The sequence below is a fragment of the Aotus nancymaae genome, unplaced genomic scaffold, assembly GCF_030222135.1.
Source record: "Aotus nancymaae isolate 86718 unplaced genomic scaffold, 86718_ANA_hifiasm-v0.15.2.pri h1tg000049l, whole genome shotgun sequence".
Classification (NCBI taxonomy): Eukaryota; Metazoa; Chordata; class Mammalia; order Primates; family Aotidae; genus Aotus; species Aotus nancymaae.
In genome coordinates, this window is record NW_026988463.1 from 28,672,933 (window position 1) to 28,692,341 (window position 19,409).

Genomic DNA, 19,409 nt, shown 5'->3' on the forward strand with positions numbered 1-19,409 from the left:
AGAAAAAAGAAATTAGAAATTGTTAGAAATTAATCCTGTCCTGTGGGGCCAAAAAAAGTATAAAAACATAAAAAGAACTGTTAGAATCATGTGAATTTTTCCAATAAAACAGGTCTTGCTGTCTCTAAGCCGGACCTGATCACCTTTTTGGAGCAAAGGAAAGAGCCCTGGAATGTGAAGAGTGCGGAGACAGTAGCCATCCAGCCAGGTAGGCGGGAGTGAATGAATAGATGACATGAGTGAGAGGTCCAGAGGTCAGGAAAGAACCAGACCTTGAAAGTTCATTGGGAAGTTCTCCAATGGAAATGATTTTTGAGAAGCCTGAGTTTATTTCTCTTTCTGTCACAGAGGGACATCTTTTGTCTCATGCTCTGAAATTATCTAATGATTCTCTTTTCCCTTCTGCGATCCACTTTCAAATTCACAGTGACAGCCAAAGTGCTCCCCTTGGCCTGTGAGAGCCCGTGTGATCTGACTGCTCTTCCATTGATTTGGGGGCTCTGGGAAAGTCTGTGCATGTTTCTACCTCTATGTGAAACCACTTTTAAAGTTCTGTTTTTGACTCATGTCAGAAGTGTGTGAGGGGAGTGACAGACAGTGGGATTTTTTTCAGAAGTTCCAGGAATTCTGTGGACAGATGTCACATATTTTTGATATATTAATTTTTAATTCTATTGTGGTTTCTGGGGTGATCCTACAGAAATTAAGATGCAGTAATTTTATCAAACCACAAAGCATCTTCCTAAATATAAGAAAATCTAATTTTATGTTTCACTTCAACTTTTCATTTTTCCTAGCCTGAGCTAAGATGAGAAATTTAAACTCTATAGGCACAAATTCCACAAATGTAAAATAGTTTAATATATATTACTCATTATGTAGAAATCTTATCTAACTTTTGTCTATGGGAAGCTTAGAACATTGCCTAGTATATAACAAACCCTAAACTCTTTCTTGCCTTGTATCTTAACTATCATTTTATAATTTCGTCTGGTTAAGTATGAAGCTTACTGAGAATATGTCCTTTAGTTCTTTTTTTTTCTTGACATATGATTCTTTCCACAAGTATAAATGGTATCTATTTAAAGGGTACATCTTGATGATTTGATATGCATACACATTGTGTAATGACTAACACAACAAAGTTAATTACAATATCAGTTTTCTCACATTAGATGCCAATTGTTTTGTGTGTGGTGAGAACTCTTAAGATGTACAATATTAACAAATCTCAAGTATACTATAGAGCAGAGGTCTATAGTACTGGTCTGTGGCCTGTTAGGAATCCAGCCACGCAGCAGGAGGTGACCTTTATTGAGCCAACAAGCATTACTGCCTGAGCTCTGTCTCCTGTCAGATCAGTGGCAGCATTCAATTCTCATAGGAGTGCGAAGCCTATTGTGAACTGTGCATGTAAAAGATCCAGGTTGTGTGTTCTTTATGAGAATCTATCTAATGCTGATGATTTGAGGTAAAAGAATTTCATCCCCAAACCATCTCCCACTTGACCTCCATCCATGGAAAAATTATCTTCCATAAGACTGGTCTCTGCTGCCAAAAAGGTTGGGGACTGCTACTATAGAGTATTGTTAACTATATTTACAAGGCTTTACATTGGATATTCAGAATTTATCTTGTAAATGAAAGTTTGTACTCATTACCATTATGTCCACCTGGTTTATTCATCCATGTTGTCAAAATTGCAGGAGTACCTTCTTCGTTACAGCTGAAAAATATTCTGTATATTGTGAATAATTGGCTGTGAACATAGGGGTACAGATATATCTTTGACATACTGATTTTATTTCCTTTGCTTATACAGTTAGAAGTAGGATACTTCTATTTTTAATTTTTTTGAGGTGCCTTCATGCCGTTTTTCATAATGGCTGGATCAATTTACGTTTCCACTGACAGTATACAAGGGTTTTCTTTTCTCCACACTCTGACTCTTGTTATTGTTAATATTTCTTGACTCTAACAGCAGTCATTCTAACAAGTGTGAATATTTATTTCTTGACTCTTTGACAGTAATTATTCTAACAAGTGTGAGGTGATATCTATGGAGGTTTTACTTGCATTTTCCTGATGAATAATGACATGGAGAACCTTTTCATAAACCTGTTTGCTACTTCCGTGTCATATTTGGTGAAATTTCTACTTGGGTCCTTTGCAAATTTTTAAGTCAGATTTACTTTTTTTTTTTTTTTTTTTGCTATTGAAGTGTGTGCAATTCTTACATATTTTGGATATAAAAGTCTTATCAGATATATTTTCTCCCAATCCCTGGGTTGCTTTCTTATGTTCTGTGTTTTCTTTGCTGTTCACCCACCTTTTTGTTTGATGTAATGCTACTTGTTTTTATGTTTTGCTTGTGATTTTTTGGTGTGATATCCAGAAAAATTATTGCCAAGGCCAGTGTCAAAGAGATTGTTCCTTATGCTTTGTTCTAGAAGTTATACAGTTTCTGGTTTTGCATTTAAGTGTTAATTCTTTTGAGTTAATTTTTGTACATGGTATAAATGTTCAATTTTATCCTTTTGCACGTAACTACTTTTTTTCAGCATTATTTGTTGAAGAGACTATACCCTTTGTGTATCTTGGTTCCCTTGTCAAAGTATTAGTTGACTGTATACACCATGGGTTTCTTTCTGGTTTCTGTATTCTATTCCATTGGTCTATGTGTCTGGTTTTGTGTCAGTACCATACTCTTGATTAGTATAGCTGTGTAATAGTTTGAAATGGAGAAGTGCGATGCCTCTAGCTTTGTTCTTCTTTTTCAATATTGCATTGTCTATTTGGAGTTATTTGTGATTCTGTAGAAGTTTTAGATTTTTTTCTATTTCTGTGAAAAATGCCATTAAAATTTTAATACAGATTGCACTGGATTAGTAAATCACTTTGTGAAGTATGGACATTTTAGCAATATTAGTTTTTCTAATCCATGAAAAAGAAATATATGTGTCTTTTTCAATTATTTTCATCAGTGTTTTATAGATTTTGGCCAGATCTTTCACCTCCTTTGTTAAATGAAGTTATAGAAATTTTTAATTTTTATACTATTATAAATAAGATTTTTTGTAACTTTTTTCTCAGATAGTTTATTGTTAGTATATGGAAATGCAACTAATTTTTGTATATTTTTGTGGCCTCAACTTTACTGAATGGATTTATTAGCTCTATTTTTTTGTTTTGGTTTGGTATAGTCTTTAGGGTTTTCTATATTTTAAAATCACCTCATCTGTAAACAGTGAGCATTTTACTTCTTTATTCCTGATTTGAATGGTTTTTTTGTTTCTTTTTCTTACCTAATTGTTTTGACTTGATTTCTCACTTCTCTTTTGAATAGAAGTGTTGCGATTGGGCACCCCTGTCTTGTTTCTGATACTAGAGGAAACTTTCAGCATTTCACTGTTGAGTATTACCTGAATGCTTGTTATGTATATGGCCTTTATTGTGTTGAGATGGATATTTTTGTATGTATGTTGTTTGGAGTTTTTATTATGAAAATGTGCTTAATTTTATCATAGGCTTTTAATAGATTTTTTGAGAGGATTATATGATTTTCATATTTTGTTATTGTATTAAGACAGTCTTGCATCTCAGGGATAAATCCTACTTGATAATGATGCATGATCCTTTTAATGTGTTTTTGAATTTGGTATCTAGTATTTTGTTCAGAATTTTTGCTTGTATCTTTATAAGGAATATTGGTTTGTTCTTTTTTTGTAGTGTCTTTATCTGGCTTCATTATGAGTTGTTGGTGGCCTCGTAAAATGAGTTTGAAAGTGTTTTTTTCTTTCAGTTTTTTGGAAGAGTTTGAGAAGCATTGATATTAATTCTTTAAATGCTTGATACAGTTTACACAGGAAGTCATTTGGTCATGGGCTTTTTTTAAATTGGGAGATTTTTGATTCTGTCTTCTTCCTTATTGTTAGTCTTTTTGGTATTTCTATTTCTTTGCAATATGTTGTTCTTTCTAAGAATCATTTCTTCTAAGTTATCTTTTCTGTCATGTAATTGTTCATAATAGTTTCTTAGTTTTTCTTTTTCTGTGATATCAGCTGGAATGACTACTTTTTCATTAATAACTTTTTGAGTCCCCTCTCTTTTATTCCCTTAGATAATCTAGGAAAAGTTTTTTCATTTTGTTTTCTTTAAAAGACTCAACTCTTAGTTTTTTGATATTTTTTATTATTTTTCTAGTCTCTGTTCTCTCTCTTATTGCTCTAATCCTTATGATTTCCATAATTATGCCAACATTGGGATTATTTTGTTTTTCTTGATAAAGTTCCTTGAGGATTAGAGTGTTTATTTGAGATATTTGTTTTCCTTATTGTAGAACTTTATCATTATATACTTCTGTCTTAGAACTGCTTTTGTTACATCTTCAGAAGTTTTGGTTTCTTGTGTCTCCAGTTTCATTTGTATCAAGATAATTTTTGATTTTCCTTTTGATTTCATGGTTGTTCAGAACATGTTGTTGAATGTCAACACTGTATTAGTCCATTCTTACATGGTTCTAAAGAAATACCTAAGACTGGGTAATTTATAAAGAAAAGAGATTTAATTGGCTCACAGAAGCATGGCACCAGCATCTGCTTGGCTTCTGGCAAGGGCCTCAGGAAGTCTGCAATCATGACAATTGGTAAAGGGCGAACTGGCAGTCACATGGCAAAAGCAGGAGCAAGAGAGTGAGTTACCAGGTACTATACACTTTTAAACAACCGTATCTCATAAGATCTCACTATCAAGGACAGCACCAAAGAATTCTTGAGGGATCTGCCCCCATTATCCAAATACCCCATATTAGGTGCACCTGCAACATTGGGGATTACTTTTTTCAACGTGAGTTTTGTGGTGGGAGACAAAACATCCACACTGTATCAAACGTGTTTGTGAGTTTTTGAGTTTTCCTTCTGCTATTGATTTTCTAGTTTTATACCATTGTGATAAAAAATTTGATATAATTTTAATCTTCTTAAATTTAAAAAGACTTGTTTTTTTTATTTTTGGTTTAACATAATATCTATCCTGGAGAATATTCCATGTATTCTTGAGAAGAATGTGTATTCTCATATTTGATAAAATATTGTATTTAGTTTATAGTGTTATATAGGTGGACTCTCTTCTTAGTTTTCTGTCTGAATATTCTGTGCTTTGTTGTAAGTAGGATGTTGAAGTTTCCTGTTACTGTATTTCAGTTTCTCAACACAGGTATGTTAATGTTTGCTTTAGGTGCTCCAGTATTGGGTGCATACATACTATCCTCTTAACAAATTAACTTCTTTATCATCATGTAGTGAACTCCTTTGACTCTTGTGACAGATTTTTGCATGGAAGTCTATTTTGTCTTTAACTGTCCCGGCTTCTGGTTGTTATTTGCATGCAATGTATTTTCTATTCTTTCACTTATGTTTGTCCTTAAATCAAAGCGAGTCTCTTTTAAGCAGCATACTATTAATTAAAAAAAATTTATTTAACACTCTGTGTTTATTTTAGTCTGTTTTATTTTCTATAACAAAATACTACAGACTGGCTAATTTATAAGCAATGGAAGTTTATTTGGCTCATGATTCCAGGTGCTTGGAAGGCAAAGAAAATGATGCTGTTATCTGGTGAAGTCCTTTTTGCTGCGTAATAACATGGCCGAAGACATGAGGGAGAAGAGAGCTCCCTTTTATAACAGACTCACTTTTGTGATAACTAACACATTCCCACAAGGATAATAATTAATTCATGAGGGCAGAGTCCTAATGGCCTAACCACTTCTTAAAGATCCTACCTCTTAATTGTATCACTATGGCTATTAAATTTTAACCTAAATTTTGGAGGTGACATTCAGTCTATACCAGTATCTGTTTATTGGATAATTTAATCTCTTTATATGTAAAGTAATTATTGATACATAAGGACTTACTATTATAGTTTTGTTGTTTTCTGTTTTATAGTTTCTTTTTTTCTCGTGCTGTCTTCTGTTTTGTTAATTTTTTTTTGTTTTGTTGTTTTTATGTTTTGATGACTTTTTCCATTTGTGTATCTACTACAGTTTTTTCCTAGAGGTTATCAGGAGACTTAGATAAAATATATTTGTAAAGGTCTAATTTAAGATGATAACAATGTAACATCTATGCATAGAAAAAACTTGACAGTTTTTCTCCATTTCACACATTTTATTACTATGTATGTTATACTTTATAACTTTTTATACTCTGCATTCATTAACAAATTATTGTAGCTATAGTTATTTTAATGCTTTTGTTTTGTGGCTTTTATACTAGAGTTAAAAGTGATTTGTATACCAACATTATGGTATTAGTGTATTCTGAATTTCATTATGTATTTACCATTTCCAGTGACATGTATACTTTTAATTTTTTTTTTTTTTTTTGTATTTTTGTTAGCATTTGATATGGTTTGGCTGTGTCCCCACCAAAATCTTATCTTGAATTGAAGCTCCCATAATTCCCACCTGTTGTGGGAGAGACCCAATGGGAAGTAATTGAATCATGGGGGTGGGTCTTGCCTGTGCTATTCTCCTGATAGTAAGTCTTACGAGATCTGATGGTTTTATAAAGGGGAGTTTCCCTGCACAAGCTCTCTTCTCTTGTCTGCTGCCATCTGAGACATGCCTTTCACTTTCCACTTTGATCGTGAGGCCTCCCCAGACACATGGAACTGTGAGTCCATTAAACCTCTTTCTTTTGTAAATCACCCAGTCTTGGATGTGTCTTTATCAGCAGTGTGAAAACGGACCAATACAGTAAATTGGTACCAGTAGAGTGGGGCGCTGCTGAAAAGATACCTGAAAATATGCAAGTGACTTTGGAACTGGGTAACAGGCAGAAATTGGAACAGTTTGGAGGGCTCAGAAGAAACAAGAAAATGTGGGAAAATTTGGGGCTTCCTAGAGACTTGTTGAATGGCTTTGACCAAAATGCTGATAATGATATGAATAACAAAATCCAGGCTGAGGTGGTCTCAGATGATGTATTAGTATGTTCTCACACTGCTGATAAAGGCATACCTGAGACTGGGCAATTTACAAAAGAAAGAAGTTTAATGGACTTACAGTTCCACATAGCTGAGGAGGCCTCACAATCACAGTGAAAGGCAAAAAGGAGCAAATCATGTCTTACATGGATGGCAGCAGGCAAAGAGAAAGGGAGCCTGTGCAGAGAAATTCCCATTTATAAAACCATCAGATCTCGTGAGACTTACTCACTATCATGAGAATAACAGAGGAAAGACCTGCCCCCATGATTCAGTTACCTCTGACCAGGTCCCTCCCATAACACTTGGGAATTCAAGATAAAATTTGGGTGGGGACACAGCCAAACCATATCATTCTGCCACTGGCCCCTCCCAAATCTCATGTCCTCACATTTCAAAACCAGTCATCCCTTCCCAAGAGTCCCCAAAGTCTTATTTCAGCATTTACTCAAAAGCCCACAGTCCAAAGTCTCATCCTAGACCAGGCAAGTCTGTTCCACCTGTGAGCCTGTAAGATCAAAAGCAAGTTGGTTACTTCCTAGATACAATGGAGGTGCAGGCAGTGGGTAAATACAGCCATTTCAAGTGGGAGAAATGGGGCAAAACAAAGGGGCTATAAGCCCCATGCAAGTTCAAAATCTAGTGGGGCAGTCAAATCTTAAAGCTCCAAAATGATCTCCTTTGACTCCATGTCTCACATCTAGGTCACACTGATGCAAGAGGTGGGCTCCCTTGGCCTTGGGCAACTACGCCTCTGTGGCTTTGCAGGGTAAAGCCCTATCTCCTGGCTGCTTTCACGGGCTGTTGTTGAGTGTCTGCAGCTTGGGGTGCATGGTGCAAACTGTCCGGCGCATGGTGCAAACTGTCAGAATGGTGTGACCCCTCCAGACCATTCTGGGGTCTGGAGGACTCTGCGTTCCCGGTCGGCTGGCACGCCTGCTGGGGACTCTTGGCCAGCAAGAGGGTTCCAACCTGAATAGGGGAGTGCACTGGAAGAAAAGAGAGAAAGCATAGAGAGGTCCGGAGGGTCAAGTAAGCTTTTGCTCAAATGACAAATTTATTTTTGCACACAGTTAGTATATATATCTTTGTCCTACTTCATTTGCAGGAACAGACACCAATATCTCATACATCAAAGGGAACAGAAAGTCCTGGGATACAAGCTTAGGCAGCAGATAACACAATAGTAAAATCAGGTACATAATCCGATACAATCAAGTCATCCAGATGGGTCTCATTATCAGGTTGGGGAAAGCTAAAGTTAAAAAGTTAACTATCTATGCAAGGCACCAGAGAGGCAGTAAGCCTGTTAACTGTGCAAACAGCAGAAAAAGCTAAAGTTAAAAAGTTAACTATCTATGCAAGGCACCAGAGAGGCAGTAAGCCTGTTATCTAAGCAAACAGCAGTCACAAGAACAAGCACAGGACCCAGCAAATGGTTAGACAAAGTCATAAAAAGCAGAAACAGAAAATAAACACAATGTCTTCTCAGACCACATAGGTATCACCTTATCGTCTAGCAAAGTTGCTTTTAGATATCCTTTGATCTCAGTTTAACTTTCCCCATTCTCGACTGCCTCCAACGAGAAACTGTGTCCGGGCTCAAGCTCACCATATGGTGAGGCCCAATTCCGAGGGGCCTCACATGGGAGCGATCCCCACAGAGGATGGTGGTGGCCCTCTTCTCACAACTCCACTAGGCGGTGCCCCAGTAAGAACTCTGTATGGGGGCTCTGACCCCACATTTCCCTTCTGCACTGCCCTAGCAGAGGTTCTCTATGAGGGCCCTGCTTCTGTAGCAAACTTTTGCCTGGGCATCCAGGCATTTCCATACATCCTCTGAAATGTAGGTGTGGGTTCCCAAACCCCAGTTCTTGACTTCTGTACACTTGCAGGCTCAGCACCACATGGAAGCTGCCAAGGCTTAGGGCTTGCATCCTCTGAAGCCACAGCCTGAGCTCTGTGTTGACCCCTTTCAGCCACCCTGGAGCGGCTGGGATGCAGGGCACCAAGTCCCTAGGCTGCACACAGCATGGGGACCCTGGGCCTGGCCCAGGAAACCACTTTTTTATCTTTGGCGTCCAGGCCTATGATGGGAGGGACTGCCATGAAGACCTCTGACATGCCCTGGAGACATTTTCCCCATTGTCTTGGTGATTCACATTTGGCTCCTTGTTACTTATGGAAATATCTGCAGCCGACTTTAATTTCTCCTCAGAAAATGAGATTTTCTTTTCTATTACATTGTTAGGCTGTAAATTTTTTGAACTTTGATGCTCTGCTTACCTTATAAAACTGAGTGCCTTTGACAGCACCCAGGTCACCTAGGTTACAGAGCTGCTTTAAGATTCATGGTGAGACTAATGGTAGCAGGCATGCCCTTATGGGCACAGATGTGTGTGCCTTCAGGGAGGTCTCAAGGTTGAGCATAACTGCTCCTGAACTGTGGCTGCATGAATCTGGAGCCAGGTTACAGTCCACATTCAGATTGTTGTTGATGGTCCTATATATAGAACCACAGATAGGTATTTTTCCCTGAGGATCTCTGTGTGGGAAGGATTTTTTTTCCAGACCGTGACTGAGAGGTGAAGAGGGTGGATTTTGCCTGATTCATGTGTCACAGATGACCAAATTCTGCATGTATGTCACCTAAGGCTTAGGTGGGTATAAATTGTCCTTGGTTCTTGGCAGATGGTCCTAGTGTCAGGAGAAAAGCCAAGTGGGTTATAGCTAAGTCTGCAGTGGGATGTGGCAGGTTTTGTTCTGTAGCCAGGACCACGATTAGCAAACCTGCCACTTGGTCAAGGGCAGTATCTAAGGTTGACCAGCAAGGTAGCATTTTTCAAGAGTAGTGATTCTCTTCCATGTCTTCATTTTGGGCCATGGCTTCATGGACATCTTGTAATTTTGTGTTCATTTCATCAGATTCGATGAGATCTTTTCTAGCGGTGTTCAGTCATTGACTGGAGAGGGCAGCCAGGTGCTCTTTCATTTGGCTCTGCTCCCTTGACTGTTATGATTTCTTGGAGCGCAATTACTTTAGCAAGGTCTTCCTCATTGCTTAAAGAACCATCAAAGATCTCTTTCCATTCATGCTTGGTGTATTTTCTTGTTCGTGGTTACGTCAAGCACACCATCTGTTATTGTTTTTTTTCTGATTATTCTGTCCTTTAAGAGTCATTAGCTCTTTGTGTGTGACACCTACTTCTTATTCTAACAAACTACATTTTTCAAGTGCTACTCGTAATCGTTCTCTCTTCTTTTCATCCAGAACTTTGTGGTGTTCAGATAATGACTTAAGTGCTTTTAGCACTTCAGCTTTGCTGGACATGCCTTCTGGGGACTGCACTTGTCTCTTCACCACTGTCATCCTAAGAGACCACTCATACCTGGAGAGAGGATATTCCAGATGCTCTAATAGCAGCCTGGTGGTGTTCCTTTCTGCTTTCATTTCAGCATTTCTTCTTCCCTTTTGAGGAGCTGTTCCCTGCATATATTGACTTCTTTAGTAAGTGCTGTGAACTCCTGTGGAAGTGCAGTGTTGAGCTATCTCTGCAAGGAATCTCTTTCATGACCAACCTTGTGTAACTGCCCCTCGGTTAGGGCCAGAGTTTCTGGAATCTCTCTCAGTGTATCAAGAAGACAACCCCTTTCTTCTAGCATGGAGACCATAAACCGTTCAAAATATGAATCTGCATCTGACTGTGAAGGGGAGCCAGACCTATGGCTCCCACTTCCTCCCAGGGGGCCTTCTGCTTCGCTGATGGCTGGCATCACCTCTCATATCATCTTGCTTGTCAGTGGGAGTGGGCAAGGAGGCTCTGTGGTGGCTGGCAGGTGAGTGCAAGCTCTGGCTGAGCTGAGGAGCTGATGAAGGCACCCCATGGCCAGACACTGGCAGACAAAAGTATTTGTTTTTCTACATATGGCTTATTTCACTTAACATGAGATTCTCCAAGTCCATCCATGTTGTTTCAAATGACAGGATTTTTATTCTTTTTTTTTTTTTTAATTGCATTTTAGTTTTTGGGGTACATGTGAAAAACATGCAAGGTTGTTGCATAGGTGCATACGTGGCAGTGTGATTTGCTGCCTCCCTCCCCTTCATCTATATCTGGCATTTCTCCCCATGCTATCCCTGCCCAACTCCCCACCCCCCCGCTGTCCCCCCTCACCCCCAACAGACCCCCATGTATAGTGCTTCCCTCCCTGTGTCCATGTGTTCTCCTTGTTCAACACCCGCCTATGAGTGAGAACATGTGGTGTTTGATTTTGTGTTCTTGTGTCAGTTTGCTGAGAATGATGGTTTCCAGGTTCATCCATGTCCCTATTCTTTTTTAATTGCTGAATAGTATTTCATTGTATGTATGTACAGCACATTTTCATTATCCATTTATCTGTTGCTGTACACTTGAATTGGTTTTATATCTTGGCTGGTATAAATAGTGCTGCAATACACACGGGAATGCAGATATCTTTCTCACACTCTGATTTCCTTTCTTTGGAGAATATACTCCAATAGTGGAATTGCTGGATTATATGGCTCTTATATGTTTAATATTTTGAGGAATCTTCATACTATTTTCTATGGTGGCTATACTAATATACAATTCCATCAACGGTGTTTATGTCTTCCCTTTTCTTCACCTCCTCATCAATACTTTTTTGTTATTATCCTTTGTCTTTTTCATTATACCCATTGTAACTGGAGTGAGGGGGGTCCCACTGGGCTTGGATTTCCATTTCCTGTGTGATTAATGATTTTGAGCATCTTTTTATGTACTTGTTGGCCATTTATATTTCTTCTTTTGAGAATGTCTAGTAAGGTCTTCCACACGTTTTTAAATTGGGTTATATGAAAAGCTTCTTAAATGATTTAGCTATTAACACCTTGTCATATATATATAGTTTGTGAATATTTTCTCACATTGTCTAAGTTGCCTTTTCACTCCGTTAGTATTTTCATTTTATTAACTCTTTTTAGTTTGATATAATTATATATATATATATATATATATAGTTGTTGTTATCTCTGCTTTTGAAGTATTTTTATTTTTAAGAGACAGGGCCTTGCTGTGTCACCCAGGCTAGAGTGAAGTGGCATGATCATAGCTCACTGCAGGCTTGATTTCCTGGGCTCACGTGATCCTCCTGTCTCATCCACTTGAGTAGATTGACTATAGACGTGCACCACCACAGCCAGCTAATTAAAAAAAATTTTTTGTAGGGATGGGATCTCACCATGTGCCCTGGAATGCTCTTAAAGTCCTGACCTCAAATGATTCTCCCACCTTGGCCTCCCAAAGTATTGGGATTACAGGCATGAGCTACTGCAACTGGACATGCTTTTGAAGTCTCATTTGAAAAATATCTTCCAAGTCTGTTGTAAAGCATTTGCTCTATGTTTTTATCTAATAGTTTCATAGTTTCAGCTGATTACTTTTAATTATTTAATCCAGTTTGAGTTGATTTTTTGGTATATGGTGAGTGGTAGGGGCATAGTCTGATTCTTCTGCATATGGATATTCAGTTTTTCCTGCATCATTTATTGAGGAAACTGTCTTTTCTCCAAAGTGTATTCTTGGCACCTTTGAAAATCAGTTTGCTTTAGATGCATGAATGTATTTTTGGCTCATCAGGCATATTACTCTATATATCTATTTTGGTGCCAGTACAATAATATTTAGCTTACTAAAGCTTTGTCATAAATTTTGAAGTAAGGTAGTATATCGTCTCCAGATTTATTCTTTTTGCTCAGGATTGTTTTGGCTATTCAGAGTCCCTTGTGGTTTCATATACATTTAGGATTATTTTTTCTATTTCTGTGAAGAATGCTGTTGATGTTTTGATCAGAATTGCATTAAATCCGTAGATTGTTTGGGCTAGGATGGCCATTTTAATTACATGTTTTCCATCTATGAACACAAGATATCTTTTCATTTATTCACATGTATTTCTGTTTTCATCCATGCTTTGTAGTTTTAGTGTAGGCATATTTCTAGTTAAGTTCATTGCTAGGTATCTTAATTTTAATTAAAGACATCTAAATTGGAAAAGAGGAAGTCAAATGGTTCCTGTTTGCAGACAAAAAGATCTTATATATACAAAACCTGAACACAACACCAAAAAATAAATAAAACACACACACACACACACACACACACACACACACACACAGCCGAAATAACAAAACTGTTAGGACCAATAAACAAATTCATTAAAGTTGCAGAATATAAAGCCCACATACAAAAATCAGTAGCATTTTTACTCTGATAACAAACTACTGAAATAAAAATTTCAAAATTCCATTTACAATAGCTACAGAAAGTCAGTTCATTTAAAGTTTATGTTTGTATGTGGTTCAAAGTGAGGTTTAACTTCATTCTCTCCCATGCACATTTCTAGTATTCTCAACCCTCTTTGGTGAGGAGACTGTTCTTTCCTTATTGTGTGTTCTTAGAACCCTTATTGAAGATAAATTTACTATATACGTGAGGATTTATCCCTGGGCTCTCTCATCTTTTATCATCTATAATCCTTGTCTGTCTTTATGTGAGTACCACAGTTTTGATTATTATAGCTTTGTAATGTGTTTTAAAATCAGAAAGTAGGTATCTCTGTCTTTTTCTCCCCCTAAGATTGACTGTTTATGATTTCTTGAAATTCCATAGACATTTTAGAATATTTTAATGCTTCTCCAAAGAGATCTATTGGTATTTTGATAGAGAATACATTGAATCTGTAAATCACTTTGGATAGTATAGACATCTTAATAATATTGAGTCTTCAAACTCTTAAACCAGCATGTGTTTGAGACTTTGTTATTTAATTTCTACATATTTGTAGACCTGCCAGTTTTCTTTTCATTTTTAACTTCAAGCTTTATTCTGTTGTAGTCAAAAATAATACTTTGTGTGATTTCCATCAGTTTAAATTTGTTAAGACATTTTATGGCTTAAAAACTTGTCTATCTGGAATAAAATACCATATGTGGTTAAAGATATTGTGTATTATGCTGTTGTTAGGTGAAGGGTTATGTATATATATTAGGTCTAATTGGTCTTTAGTGTTCAAGTCCTTTGTTACCTTATTGATCTTTCTGTTTTTGGTGTTGTTCATTTTTGCATTACTGAAAGTGGGGTATGGAAGTCTCTTACTATTATTGTTCTGCTGGCTACTTCTTGCTTCAATTCTATAAAAGGTTGCTATGTATATATGGGAGCTGTGACATTAGTTGCATATATGTTAATGCTTGTTACAGCTTTCTGGTCAGTAAACACTATTATTCTTATATAATGCCCTTTCTTGTATTTTGTGACAGTTTTTGATGAAATGTGTATTTTGTCTGTCAGTATTTGACTTTATATTTAATTTCTTTTTTCCATGCTTTCACATTCAGCCCATGTGTGTTTTTGTATCTAAAGTGGGCCTTTTATTGAAAGCATAGAGTTGGATCTTGTTTATTGAATTTATTAAGCCAAATTTTGTGTTGTGAGTGATTTAATTTTTTTATATACAAAGTAATTACCTAAAGGGAATGACATTGCTTTTTGTTTTTTTTTTGTTTTAGCTCTTGTAGCGTTTTTGTTCCTGTTTTCCTCTTGCTGTCTTCTTTAGTGTTTTATTGATTTTTTTATAGTGACATGTTTTGACTCCTTTCTCATTTTTTTTGTGTGTCTCTACTATAGGTATTTTTGTGGTTACCATAGACATTACACAAAACATCTTAAATTTATAAACTGTTAACTTTAATATATGATAACCTGATAATAAATTTGTATTAACCTGATAACTTTAATAGCATACAAAAACCCTGCCTCTTTATGTCCCCTTATTGTATTTTATTGATGTCACAAATTATAACCTTTTGTACTGTGGATCCATTAACACAGATTTATGGTTATTTTTAAGTGCTTGTCTTTTCAAATACATAGTAGCATTAAAAGTATTCTATATACTATTATTACAGTAATACAGAATACTTTATATGTGTAATTACCTTAACCAGAAAACTTGATTTTGTTTTCCTCCCTACCATCATTTTATTTTTCAGTGTAAAGGACTGACTCCTTTAGTATTTCTTGTATGACAGGTTTAATGGATATAAATTCATTTAGCTTTTACTTAAAATTCTTTATTTCTAATTCATTTTTAAAGTACAGTTTGGGCAGATGTAGTGTTCACAGTAAGTAGTTGTCATTTTTTTGTCGCTTTCAATATATCATCCAACCATCTTCTGGCTTGTGAGTTTTTTTGCTGAGACATCTGTTGATCATTTTATAAGAGTGGACTTGTACATGGCTAGTCATCTTTTTCTTTCTAACTTCAAGATTCTCTTTGTAACTTTTGAATTTCTGATTATAATGTCCCATGTAGTGGACTCTCTTTGTGTTGCTACTAATTAGAGTTAGTTGAAGTTTACATCTTAGGCCATTTTCTCCAACAAATTTGGAAAATTCTTAGTCATTATTACTTCAAATAAGTTTTCTGCTCTTTTCTCTCTTTTTTTTTGAGACAGAATTTTGCTCTGTTGTCCAGGCTGGAGTGTAACAGCACAATCTTGGCTCACGGCAACCTCTGCCTCCCAGGTTCAAGTGATTCTCCTGCCTCAGCCTCCTGAGTAGGTGGGATTACAAGCATGCACCACCACGCCTGGCTAATTTTGTGTTTTTTAGTAGAGATGGAGTTTCTCCGTGTTGGTCAGGCTGGTCTCAAACTGCTGACCTCAGGTGATCCACTCGCCTCGGCTTCCCAAAGTGCTGGGATTACAGGTGCGAGCTGCTGCACCTGGCCTCTTCTCTTTCATTCTGGAATTCTCATGAGTATATTGGCCTACTTGATAGTATTCCAAAAGTTTATTAGGCTCTGTTTTTTTTCCTTCATTTTTTCATCCTGTTTGCATCTTGACTCTACAATTTCAAATGACCTGTTTTCAAGCTCGCTGGGGATTTTTTTTGCCTGCTATATCAAGTCTGCTGTGTACCTCATCTAGTGAATCTTTAAATTTAGTTTTTACTTCCACATTTTGTGTTTTTATAGTTTTAATCTTTCTGTTTATTTTCATCGTGCATTTTCTCTTTTAGTTTAGTTCCTTGTTCTCCTTTAATTGATTGAGCATTTTTAGTATAGATATTTTGGACCATTATGTGGCTCATGCCTGTAATCCTAACTACTTTGGAGGTTGAAGTCAGAGGATTGTTTGAGGCTGGGAGTTTGAGACCTGCCTGAGCATTACAGTGAGATTCTGTGTCTATAAAATATAGTAAATACACTAGGTGTTACGGTACATGCTTGTAATTTTAGGTACTCAGGAAGCTGAGGCAGGCGAATCAGTTAACTTCAGAATTTTGTGGCTGCAGTGAGCTATGATTGTGCCACTGTTCTCTAGCCTGTTTTTTTTTTTTTAATTTAAGAAATATCCCTTCAAATCTTTTGCCCATTTTTGATTGCATTATTAGATTATTTCTTATAGAGTTGTTTGAGGACCTTACGTATTCTGATTATTAATCCTTTGTCAGATGGATAGTTTGTCAATATTTTCTCCCATTCTGTGGGTTGTTTCTTCTGTTTGTTGATTATTTCTTTTGTTGTCCAGATGGTTTTAAACTTGACATGATCACATGTGTTTGTTTTTGCTCTGGTTGCCTGTGCTTTAGTACATTACTTAAGACATTTTTACCCAAACCAGTGTCTTAGGGAATTTCCCTGATGTTTTCTTGTAGTAGTTTCATAGTTTGAAGTCTGAGATTTAAGTCCTTAATACATTCTGATATAATTTTTGTATATGGTGAGAGACAGGGGTCTAGTTTCTGTATTTTTTTAATGAATAATTTGTCTTCATATATGTGGATATCCAGTTTTTTTAAGCACCGGTTATTGAAAAAACTGTCCTTTCTTTAGTGTATGTTCTTAACATCTTTGTTGAAAATTAGTCCACTCAAGGTGTGTGGAATTGTTTTTTGGATTCTCTATTCTGTTCCATTGATCTCTGTGTCTGTTTTTATGCCAGTACCATGCCATTTTGGTTACTATAGCTCTGTAGTGTAATTTGTTTTTTTGTTTTTGTTTTTTTTTCTCATCATTATATCTATTTTTTTAATTGCATTTTAGGTTTTGGGGTACATGTGAAGAACATGCAAGATTGTTGGATAGGTGCATATGTGGCAGTGTGATTTGATGCCTTCCTCCCCTTCACCTATATGTGGCATTTCTCCCCATGCTATCTCTCCCCAACTCCTCACCCCGCACTGTCCCTCCCCTATTTCCCCCCAACAGACCCCAGTGTGTAGCGCTCCCCTCCCTGTGTCCATGTGTTCTCATTGTTCAACACCCACCTATGAGTGAGAACATGCAGTGTTTGATTTTGTGTTCTTGTGTCAGTTTGCTGAGAATGATGGTTTCCAGGTTCATCCATGTCCCTACAAAGGATGCGAACTCATCATTTTTGATGGCTGCATAATATTCCATAGTGTGTATGTGCCACATTTTCCCTGTCCAGTCTATCATCGATGGGCATTTGGGTTGGTTCCAGGTCTTTGCTGTTGTAAACAGTGCTGCAATGAACATTCATGTCCATGTGTCCTTATAGTAGAATGATTTACAATCCTTTGAATATATACCCAGTAATGGGATTGCTGGGTCAAATGGAATTTCTATTTCCAGGTCCTTGAGGAATCACCACACTGTCTTCCACAATGGTTGAACTAACTTACACTCCCACCAACAGTGTAAAAGTGTTCGTATTTCTCCACATCCTCTCCAGCATCTGTTGTCTCCAGATTTTTTAATGATCGCCATTCTAACTGGTGTGAGATGGTATCTCAATGTAGTTTTGATTTGCATTTATCTAATGACCAGTTATGATGAGCATTTTTTCATATGTTTGTTGGCCTCATGTATGTCTTCTTTTGTAAAGTATCTGTTCATATCCTTCACCCACTTTTGAATGGGCTTGTTTGTTTTTTTCTTGTAAATCTGTTTTAGTTCTTTGTAAATTCTGGATATCAGCCCTTTGTCAGATGGGTAAGCTGCAAAAATTTTTTTCCATTCTGTTGGTTGCCGATTCACTCTAATGACTGTTTTTTTTGCCGTGCAGAAGCTGTGGAGTTTGATTAGGTCCCATTTGTCTATTTTGGCTTTTGTTGCCAATGCTTTTGGTGTTTTGGTCATGAAGTCCTTGCCTACGCCTATGTCCTGAATGGTTTTGCCTAGATTTTCTTCTAGGGTTTTTATGGTGTTAGGTCTTATGTTGAAGTCTTTAATCCATCTGGAGTTAATTTTAGTGTAAGGTGTCAGGAAGGGGTCCAGTTTCTGCTTTCTGCATATGGCTAGCCAGTTTTCCCAACACCACTTATTAAACAGGGAATCCTTTCCCCATTGCTTGTTTTTGTCAGGTTTGTCAAAGATCGGATGGTTGTAGATATGTTGTGTTGCCTCCGAGGCCTGTGTTCTGTTCCATTGGTCTATATCTGTTTTGGTACCAGTACCATGCTGTTTTGATACCAGTACCATGCTGTTTTGATTACTGTAGCCTTGTCATATAGTTTGAAGTAAGGTAGTGTGATGCCTCCCGCTTTGTTCTTTTTGCTTAGAATTGACTTGGCTATGCGGGCTCTCTTTTGGTTCCATATGAAGTTTAAGGTGGTTTTTTCCAGTTCTGTGAAGAAGGTCATTGGTAGCTTGATGGGGATAGCGTTGAATCTGTAAATTACTTTGGGCAGTATGGCCATTTTCACGATATTGATTCTTCCTAACCATGAACATGGAATGTTTTTCCATCTGTTTGTGTCCTCTCTTATTTCATTGAGCTACTACTGTTTGTAGTTCTCCTTGAAGAGGTCCTTTACATTCCTTGTTAGTTGTATTCCTAGGTATTTTATTCTCTTTGTAGCAATTGTGAATGGCAGTTCATTCTTGATTTGGCTCTCTTTAAGTCTGTTATTGGTATATAGGAATGCTTGTGATTTTTGCACATTGATTTTGTATCCTGAGACTTTGCTGAAGTTGCTTATCAGTTTCAGGAGATTTTGGGCTGAGACAATGGTGTCTTCTAGATATACAATCATGTCATCTGCAAATAAAGACAATTTGACTTCCTCCTTTTCTATTTTAATACCCTTTATTTATTTTTCTTGCCTGATTGCTCTGGCTAGAACTTCCAGTACTATATTGAATAGGAGTGGTGAGAGAGGGCATCCTTGTCTAGTGCCAGATTTCAAAAGGAATGCTTCCAGTTTTTGCCCATTCAGTATGATATTGGCTGTTGGTTTGTTGTAAATAGCTTTTATTATTTTGAGATACATTCTGTCAATACCTAGTTTATTGAGGGTTTTTAGCATAAAGGGCTGTTGAGTTTTGTCGAAGGCCTTCTCTGCATCGAGATAATCGTGGTTTTTGTCTTTGGTTCTGTTTATATGGTG

At 36.9% G+C, this 19,409-nt stretch overlaps 1 protein-coding gene across 2 annotated transcripts in view; it reads left to right on the forward strand.

Annotated features, from left to right (window-relative positions):
- Positions 1–19,409, forward strand: part of ZNF267 (zinc finger protein 267) — a 53,542-nt gene that overhangs the window by 12,001 nt on the left and 22,132 nt on the right. For both annotated transcript variants that reach the window (XM_064362695.1, XM_064362696.1), the window contains exon 3: positions 113–208. In XM_064362695.1, coding sequence (XP_064218765.1) covers positions 113–208 — 96 coding nt within the window. The remainder of the gene's footprint in view (positions 1–112; positions 209–19,409) is intronic.